At 50.1% G+C, this 10032-nt stretch overlaps 1 protein-coding gene across 1 annotated transcript in view; it reads right to left on the bottom strand.

Annotated features, from left to right (window-relative positions):
• Positions 1–2964: 2964 nt before the first annotated feature.
• The window catches only part of SH3PXD2B (SH3 and PX domains 2B), a 106839-nt gene continuing 99771 nt past the window's right edge, over positions 2965–10032 (bottom strand). Inside the window, exon 13 of the mRNA XM_037500256.2 lies at positions 2965–9092. Within this exon, the coding sequence (XP_037356153.1) occupies positions 7509–9092 (1584 nt within the window). The 3' untranslated portion in view covers positions 2965–7508. The remainder of the gene's footprint in view (positions 9093–10032) is intronic.

Below are 10032 nucleotides of genomic sequence, written 5' to 3'. Positions count from 1 at the left end.
CTGTTATCATAAAAGAAAACTTCAAGAAGAAAAAAATAGACCAAAAAAGTGCAATCAAAAAGCTACTTAACTTTATTTCACTCAGCATTTCTCAGGCAGTGTCTGCAGAACACTTACTTCAGGCATTATGTATTGTTGTTTGTTCTGGAAAACACTTTGGAAAATGCTGAATGGAAAGATGAGAGATTTGGGATTTGTGCTGGCCCATGCTTATGAGGGACTTTGGAGTTAGATATCCAAGTTCCTCCTCACACTGTCTGTGACCACAAGCATACCACCTCTCAGACTATTATTTCCTCATCCACAAAATGGGTATACTAATTCCTACCCAGAAGAATCTTCCAGTGGAGATCAAAGAGACACCATCTCGAAGGAACTCAGCCAATAGCAAGTACTCAACAGAAGTTAGACCTTTTCCCTTAGAGACAGAATTAGCTTTTTGAAAGAGGTAGTATTTCTTGAATGAGATCTTGAATCCAGGAAATAATTATATCAGGATGCGAAATGTGCTTTGGTTAGCATTTGGGAGGAGACCTGTGGGGTGAGAGCCAGCTTTGGGGCAAGACATATCATTGTACTGCCTTTGCCGTTCCTGAAACATAGTGCCTTCAGAGCTTCCTGAGGACCAAATAGTGTATGTGAAGTCTGGCCCACAGGCCTGGCACACAGTAAAGGTTCAGAAAAATAATGGTGATATTGAAAATATTGTATAAAGCACTGTGTTTGAACAGTTTAAACTATGCCAGGCAGACAAGGTGCTGAGTCTGGCCTTTTCTCAAAAGTAGAACACACAGACCATTTCCTCACAGTGCATATGTGTGTGTGTGTGTGTGTCCTAAATTGTTTATTGGGTAAAAATTTCATAAACATAACTTATCAGTGGTAATAGTGGAGCTAGAGAGTATTGTGCCTTCTCTGAGCCTTCCTTTGAAAACCACCAATTGTCTGGTGGAACTTGGGGCCTTTTCTGAGGCCTGTAGATGTCTACACTCCTGTGACATGTAGATGTCAGTCCTTGCATCTCCCTGTGCTGTGGACAGTTTGGTGGTCTGCTGGGTGTCAGGATTTCTACTGATAGCTTTGTGGAAGGATCCATGATGATAACCCCCAAGGATATCTATGTGGAATCCTCAGTAACCCAGTGAAAGTTCAGGATACTCAGAGCCACACTGTGGCATCTGGTCTCTGGTGTCAGCAACAGAGTGAAGGCTTCCAGCAAACTTGAGCAGGCTAATACTATGATGGAAAGACTGTCGTAGGTTGCACCCTTAGGAGTGGGTGGGATGTTTGTGGTCACCACGGTGCATACAAACCTGATACATGACATGATGTTGCTTAGCTTTTTATCTCAATCTGCGTGATTTACTTATTTTTTTTTAAAGATTTATTTTTGCATAGGAGAACTGGGGTGTAGGCCAGAGATGTGGGGGGTGAGAGGATTCAGAGTGGGGAGCAGAACAGGCAGATCTACTGAAATACAGTGCTGAGGGGAGCAGCAGGTGAGACAGGAGAGGTCTGCTGAGCCATATGGGTCAGCTCCCTGGTTGGGGATCAAACTCAAGCCACAGTGGCTGGTGACAGCTTGATAGTGCTGAGACTTTAATTCCTGCACCACCAGGGAGGCCCTCAGTCTGTGTGCTTTATGGGACCAGGTGGGTTGGGGGCGGGGCCCTGGGAGCACTGACAACTAGGGTACTGCCAGTAGCACAATCTGCGAAGAAAGCACATCACATGGGACCGTTTCTTCCTCTAGCGCTCCTGGGTGGACTTGCAAGCACCCATCTTGGCTTACCTGATGACTGCCACCAGATGGAAAGACCCCACATTGAGTTTTGTTTTGTTTTTTTATCTGAAAAAATTAGGTTTATTAGAAGAAAGGTTGCAGACACGGCACAGGTAGGCATTGAGTTTTTTCAGGAAGCAGAGTCCTGCTGGTTGCAACTTTTAGGAGGTGAAGTCCAGGGAGGTGCACTTTGATAAGCTAATCTGTAGGGTCACTAAAATTTGGGAGCCATTAATTGGGCGGCGTGGTTTGCACAATGCCACGGAATTCTACCTGGACCGGAATGACATTAAATTGAACAGGGGTGGACATTAGAGACCCTAGACTTTAAGTGACTCTATGATGTGAGTCTTAGATGGACAAGTTCACCTTTGGTGCAGGAAAAGCTTGCAGGTGCGAAGCCAGATGTGTCTGGTGTGATATTCTGGAACATAAAGGGAATGGCATATGTGCCAGTCCCAAATGAGACCTGAAGAAAGGTAATGGGTAAGAGGCCCTGAGTGACGAGTCAGGGTTGGCCCCTAACCATGGCCCTTCTCCCTTCCCACCCCATCCCATCAGGCCCGGATGCCCCTCCATGCCCACCCAGGCAAGCCCAGGCCATTGCCAGTTTTATTCTTGTGAAGCAACAGCACTCATGGTTTGGAAGATTTGGGAGGAAATGCTCCCAGGGGAGTCTGGAGACACCTAATCATTTTCCCTTATTATGGGGACAGAAATTATTACATGAATGACCATTATTTCTAAGCAAGGTCACTGAAAGGTCATTGTATTCTTTAAAATGTTTCCTCCAAGAAAGGATGCCTTGTATGTCATCCTTTGAAGTTCCTATTCAGTGACTCTGCAGTTTCTGATCTTCCCTCTAGGAAGTTGGGGTGGTGGAGTCATTTTATTTAAAGACCTACCCGGGACCAAGGACATTCAAAATTGGAGGCTGGTTCTGCCTCATCCCTGCCCTCTGGAAAGTAGTAAAAATGGCAGGCAATGGCCTCCACCTTCCAAGATGTCACCTTCCAACTATGGCCACACCCTTGCCCACCACCTTTTGCTGCCCATCAGGAAATGCCTCCAAGGGCTTCAAGTCTCCCTGGACAGTGGAGTTTTCCACCTTTAAGCTGAGAATGTGGGCGATACCCAATGAACACAATGAAGCATCCCTTGGTTTCTGGACACTGTAGTATAAGAAACAAGCTACGTGAGGCCCTGGTAGTGGAGTCACCCCTATTTCTGGGTAATTCCCAAACATAGCTCACACAGGCTTTCCTGTTCTTTGATCCCCAATCTCCCTCTCAAGAGGCACAAAGCTACGCACCCTTTCTTCAGTCAAATAAGATTCAACAAGACTGCATTTCACCATGAAGCTTGAAACCAGTCAAGCATTTTTTATTAAAAAAAAAAAAAGAAAAATTCTAACGGTATATAGTCGATACGTGCTACAGCTAATTGTCCATCACCCCCCCTCACATTATATATCCTCATGTATTTTTTCATATTAAAAGGAAACAAACACCACCACCAGAATGTGTCAGTTTGCCATGAGGGTATGAACAGTGATGAGAAATCCAGGGACATGTAGGTCATCCAACAGCAGAAATGAGGTGGGGCAATGCTGTCAGTGTCCACTGTTCCTGGAGGGATGCAAATGGACTAGTTAACTTGGTGGCTCCCTGAAGCAGGGAATGAGTTGTAGCTAAGGTGGCCATAGTTTATCATCACCCCTGTAAGAGGGAAAGGGGCACAGCCATCAATTACATGGCACCAAGGCATTGACAGGAGGACACTGGGATACACTGTGGACACCTTAGCTGTGTTAGGATTGCTTATTGCTGTAACAAGCCTGCTGGGGCAGTGCCTTCCGTCCGTTTATAGACCTCAATGTGAAGGCTACTGGCTGTGACACTGGGTTTGGCCTCTTCAAGGACAACAGAGGTTGGACCCCTTGTCCTGACTGGAGCTATGGGATAGATAATAAAATGGAGAGGAACGTGGAATGCTTAGTAAGATGAGAGGCTCCACAACTTGGCAGGGTAGCCCCAGAAACCAGTCATTACCTCATGGAGCTGGACGTCAAATCTGTGGGGTCCTCAGAAGGTGAAGACTATGGCACCTCCTGGTTTGAACCCCGTGGTTCCACCACTCTGCTGGGGACCCTCAGGGCTATGGTCTGTCTAGACATTAGAACCTCAGCCGAGTTAGGAGCAAGCCTACATGGTGAGGGAGGGCATCCCACACTCTCAGGTGTCAATGCAGTCAATTTCCCATTCAAACAGGCCACACGCTTTGACATTAGGTAATCTTTGGTCTATGGTCTGGTATGGCTGTTTGCAGTGAAAGCGCTGAAGGATGTGCCTGGATAGCCAAGCAAGGAGCAAGACCTTCCAGAGGCAGCCTGATCCATCACTTAAGAGGCGAGGCCACAACGAAAGGAGAGAGGACATGCCAATTATGTTCTTGTTCTCAACCATGTCTGCTGGCAATTATTTTGAGGGCGGGAGCAATTTCTTCTTTCCCCCACTCAGTGCTGGGTACTTGCTGCAGGCTCAATAAATATTTGACTGTCCACACCTCATTCTATTGTCCTGCCAAGACTTGGGGAGATTCAGCACCTGCTCTCCAAGGCGGCAGGTTTGTGTTGCTATGTTAAACCCAAAGAAATCCCCAGTGGGTTCAAAAGTGATTTAAGGCCAAAACTGCCAAAGAGATGGATGACACCGAGGGGCTCTGGAAGTCTGTTGTGGTTTCAGCAACTTTCAGTGGGTCAGGACTTTAAAAATGGCTGGAGCTAGTGCCCAGCTCTCCACAAGTCTCAGCCTGGGACAAGGACATAGACCCAAATGGCAAGGAGATACTGAATTGAACAATCTGAGCAAAGGCCTTTTTTTTTTTTTTTTTTTTTTTATCAAGTGGTGCTCCTAAAACTTGGATTTTCCAATGACACAATGGCACATGCTGTAGTTTTGTCCCAGGATATTAGAGTCATCACAAGGAAGCAGGGCTGAGGAAAGGGGGAAAAAAAATTCTACCTTTGCCTGCCTTTAGGGTTGGCATGTGGCCTATGACCCACCGACATGCACGATCCTGGGGTGGAGGGGGAGGGGAGCTGAAACCTAAATTCAGAGAGGTTAGCTGCCTCCTTGGAAGCTGCATGGTCATCTCACTGCTGATGGCAGAGGCAAAGTCAAGGGTATTGGGGAGAAAAAACCTGATTCCAATCTCAGCTCAGTCACTATTTAGACAAAGGGGGCATGTAACTTCATCCCCCCTCAATTTTCTCACCACAGATCGGGGCTGGTCCTCTGCACCTCACAGCATTGTGAGGATACAGATATATAAAGGAGGGGGTGTATCCAGGCACCGCTGACCTTCCTGGAGCCTGGCAGGGAGTTCTAACATTGGCCTGGGACATTTCCCATGGCTGAAACTCCAAGGGTTTTGCAATATGTTCTGTCAGATTCTCACAGAATAGTGGCCACGGTCCCAGATGCCGTGAACCTGAGTGCCCAGGCAAAGACGGCTGGGGAGGGCCACTGGCCATCAAGACCTTCCAGCTGCCCAGGGATGTGCCCACCACTGTGGTAGGAGCTGGAGAGGTGTCCTCAAAGCCAGAGTGCCCTGAGGAAAGACAGTGAACAGGGAGGGATGTGGCCTCAGTACCTTCAGTTCACATCAGAATATGACAAGGACTACTACTACTACTACTGCTGCTGCTGCTGCTGCTGCTGCTGCTACTGCTGCTACTACTACTGCTACTACTACTAAAAAGGCAGTTCTTTCCTTTGCAGGAAAACTTTCTGTCCAGAGAGAGGTGGAAACAGTTCATTCCCACTCAGTCATTGCCCAGGAAGAGGGAATGAGGCCAGAGACAAGCCCATTCAGTGGAATCAGCAAATAAAACTCACAGTTCTCCACAGCCAGGCATGGAGTCCCATGCACCTTGGACTACCTAGCACCTAGCACCTAGTAGGTGCTCACAATGAAAAGGTCAACGAATGCAGAAAGGAATCAGAAAAAAAGTAAGAATTTTACGTTTTGAAATATAGCAATTCCTGTGGCATAGCTTCACAAAGTCTATTTAAACCAAAGTGGATTAAAAACTCAGAGAAGTGTGTTAGAGGGCTCTCCCCCAGCCTGGCTGTCTTCTCCCTCCAAGGCTCCTGCAAAGGGCCTCGGCAAGTTGGGCGACAAGGGGCACCTGGTGGGTTCCCAAAGCAAAAGCAGCCTGCATACCTCAGCAAACCACATCTGCAAAATGGGTGGAAGGGCTACCCTGGCTTCCTCCTAGTGGCATAACAGAGAGGGAGAGTACATGAGGAAAAAAAAAAAAAGAAAAGAAAGCTACTCTACAGGTGCCATGGAGCAGGATGCCGCTGTGCAGAGGGACAGGTTTGTGTCTGGCCCTGGGTCCCTACCTCCTTTTGGGGCTACGGATTGCTGTGCCCAGCTTGGAGACGCAGCTGCTTGAGCCACCAGAGCCCCTTGAGGCTGGCACGTGAGGCCATCTTGTCTCTTTTTGCTCTGTGAACCACCCCCTAGGGGGAGCACCAGCTCAGGAGTAGGGAATAGGGCTCTGCACCAACCACCAGGGTCCAGGGCAGCTTTCTGTCTATGCAGCAGCGGGTGGGAGAGGTGGTGGTTGTGGGAGTAGCCACAAATGCCACTCACCTGAATCACAAGGAAGCCACGTAGCCACCTGCTCTCATACCCAGCTTCTCAGTTTTCTCTCCCTGGTTCGCCTCTTCCAGGAGGAAGGGCACAAGCATTGATGTCAAAACCTCTTTCCTCCTCTTCTTAGCTAGCATGCCCTGGGCACACTGACCCCAAGTTTCTGCATCAATAAAATGGGTATATTACGAAAGGGTTGTGTAAAGGCCAAGGACAGCAATTGGCACCTACTAGCTACTCAGCAAGGGGAATCTCACAAGGCAAGAGTAGGCTGTGCGAGGCCCCCTTATTTAAGCCAACTTCAAGATTCTTGCTCTAGGTAGACAAAAGTGAAATACCCCAAGAAGGGGCATGGGTTCTTATTTCAAAGTCCTGGATGGACAGGAGCCTGCAGAGGAAAGTGACTCAAGCTTGTAGGACCGATCAGGGTCCCAAGACACCAGCTGGGAGGCCGATGGCCCAGTGGCCCTCCATGCCCAACTCCCGGGGCAGCTGCATCTGGTCGACCCTGAGAGGCCTGTGAACCTGAGGCCTCAGAAAGAGGACACCTCCCTGGATTGGCAAGGGAGCCGGCTTCTACAGGATGTTCTCTCTAGTACCAGGCATTTTGGATACTGAGTGAATAAAGTCACTGAGCTCTAAGAGACATGGGCAAGTGGAGCAGGCCATCGTGGACTGGGTCGGGTAGCAAGGAGAGTTGCTCCTCTTATGCCTGGTCCAAACAATCAGAGACCTCTCCTGTAGTTTGCCCAGATGGTGGCTCCTGTCCTAGAGAATCTGGAGCATCAGGGTCCCACTGCTAGGAGGGCAGGGACACTGGTGGCAATGCCATCGGCCTTAAGGCAGCGATGCTGATGTGGAGAGAGACAAGGGTGTGGCCTCTGAGCCTCCAGAGGATGATGTGATGGGGGATCACTCTCCACCCCCAGGAGGGAAGAAACCACAGTGCTCCAGAGTCTTCCTTCCTTTGGAGCTGTGTGGAGAATGATAAATTAAGAGGCATATTAAATATAGGGGTAAAGCCAGCAGGGGCGAGTGGGACCTCCAGGCAGGAGGGAGGAGGCTACGGCTTCTTTCTGAGATAGTTGGAAGGAATCCACCCTTCCCAGGAGGGTGCCCCGCTCAGGACCTGGCAGAACCACCAGCCGCTGCTGTTCTTTTCCCGGACCTCAAACACTGTCCCCTCCTGGAAGCTACTGGTATCTTCATCTCCTTCAAAGTTGGCCACTGCCACATACAAAGAGTCCTTTGGGCCATCGATCTGGGGGAAAGGGGCCGCGGTCATCACTTTTTCCCGGTTTTCCCCCATCTTGCTTGTCCCACGTGGCCCTGGCCCACCTCTGCCTCGCATGTCATCTTGGCCCCCAGAAGAGTTGGAGAGAAAAGGTTTGGCTTTTGGAGGGATGAGCAGTGCCCGGCCTGGGGCAGGAGCTGCCTTGCCTTCATGGGCCTCACGCTGAGGCCCTCTGACATCTGGGAGGGGCCCTCTGACATCTGGGAGGGGCCCTCTGACGTCTGGAAGCGGCCTGGATGATGAGGTTTTCTTGGGGGGTGGTGGCCTCCGGGGTGGGACCACAGGCCGCTGCTGGAGAGCCTCTTGGAGAGGACTGGGAGCATTCTTAGGCACGAGGTCTGCAGTCTTGGCTGGCCTGGGTGGGGCTCTGCAGGCCACCTCCCTTGAGCCAAGCCCATCCTGCTTGCCTGTCCGGTCCTGGGCACGGCCAGGTCCCTCTGCAAGGAGGAGGTTGCGGCCGAAGGCCACATCTTGGCCCCCAACAGCCTGGTGGCTGCTCTCCCCATCCAAGAAGGGTTTCTCTTGGGACCTGGCAGGCCTGAGCTTGCTCCTGAGGTTACAGATGTCCACTTGGTCTTCACCCTGAGGTGGCTCTGTCCTGGGGGAAGGAGCTGGCTTGGGCCTAACCTGAGGTTTGGATTTCAAGAAGGGATTCTGTGTAATGGCTTCTGGCTTCTCCTCTGGGGGGTCAGCTTTGCATTTGGAGATAGGCCGGAGGTTGGGCTTCTTCACTTCTTTGACCAATACTTTGTGGCCACACTCCAGCCCCATCTCATTTTTTAGCTGGAACAACTTGCTTTTATCAGGTTTGGGCTCTGGTCTCCTGCTGTCCCGTGAGAGGGGGATGTGTTTAGCTGGAATCATTGGCAAAATCATGCCAGGAGGCTTAGGCGAAGAGCCCCTGAGCTGCTCCATCCTCTGCCGTTCCCGCTCCTGCAGCTCCCCCTCTGACTTGATGATGGATTCTTTCCGGGGAGGGAGGCTGGGTTTCTCCTCCAGGTCCGGGTCTGAGATCTCCTCATACCCTGCACACGAGGACATGTCCAAAGACACCTTCCTTAGGCTCTCCTTCCCACCCTTCCAGTCTTTGGACCATGATATCCCAGGGTCCACAGCACCATGGGGAGCATCAGGCAGGGGCCGGGAGGGGCCCATGGCTTCACTGCCTGTGTTGTCTATTGCTGCTGCATCCCCCAGCCGGAGCTGGGTCACCTCATTGGGCAACGGAGCCAGAAAGTTGGGTCTTGAGGCATTGCTGGTCTTCTTATATTTGTCAATGAAAGTTGCTGGGGCCCATCCTTCCTTATCTTCAATCTGAATGTACCACCAGCCACTCAAGTTCTTCTCGATTACCTGGAAGGACAGAGGATAGCACTTAGTAGGTCTGGCTCAAGGGTTGGCAGACCCAGGGTTGGCAGGATTCACCTTGATGGGAATTCTACAAGTGGGGTTTTACACTCAGTAGATTCCCAGAGAACATGAATGGCAGACCATCTGCGGAGACTTCACTGTGCTGCAGGAATCTCTTAGGTGGGGTAGATTCCTGTCTAACTTTGGATTTCCCAAAAGTACTCTGAGACTCGGACTTAGGTCCATCTAGTTAACTTGAGAGATGGTTTCCGGAAGCACAAGTGAGGAGGTTGGGAACTTGAGAGCCAAGGAGAGCATGGGCCGCTGGGGCTTACTCTACCAGGGTCCATGGACGGAACATGGAGAATAAGACTCAGTCCACTGTGGGTGGGGACCTTTGTCTCTCAACTCCTAGTCTCTCCCCTTAGGAAGGGGAAACTGTCAGCTTCAGAGACTTGTGTGTAGCTGCAGTCAACTCAGGTGGGTCTGGACGCAGGGTAGGGCCGTCAGCACCGTCTGCTATAACTAAAGAAGTTCAAGGCAAAACCCACATTCAGCTCTAATTAGCCTTGATCACTGCTGCTCTCACCAGAGCACTGGATAAAGGAGTTGGCTGGTGTCTAGGCCACGCTGAATGAGAAATACATATCCCTGAATGTGAGAATCACACTGGGCTCATGTTTAGATACAGTGGAACTGCTGCTGATGGAGGCAAGACAAACGCTCGAGTCATCTTCTCCCACTGGGAGACACACCCATTGAAAGGAATGGTGGGCAGACTCACCCAGGTTATTTAAGGTCTTATGTGTCCTGCCTCCTTTTTGTTCATAAGATATAGCTGAATTCACACAGGGGAACATACTTTGTGTTATGGGCTGAACAGCACCCCCCGCTCTGCCATCCATATACACATTTAAGTCCTAACCCCTATACTTTAGAATGT

This window comes from Talpa occidentalis, unplaced genomic scaffold, assembly GCF_014898055.3.
Source record: "Talpa occidentalis isolate TD23 unplaced genomic scaffold, MPIMG_talOcc4v2.1 talOcc4.9, whole genome shotgun sequence".
In the NCBI taxonomy this organism is placed as follows: domain Eukaryota; kingdom Metazoa; phylum Chordata; class Mammalia; order Eulipotyphla; family Talpidae; genus Talpa; species Talpa occidentalis.
This window is presented reverse-complemented; position numbering and strand designations above follow the sequence as displayed.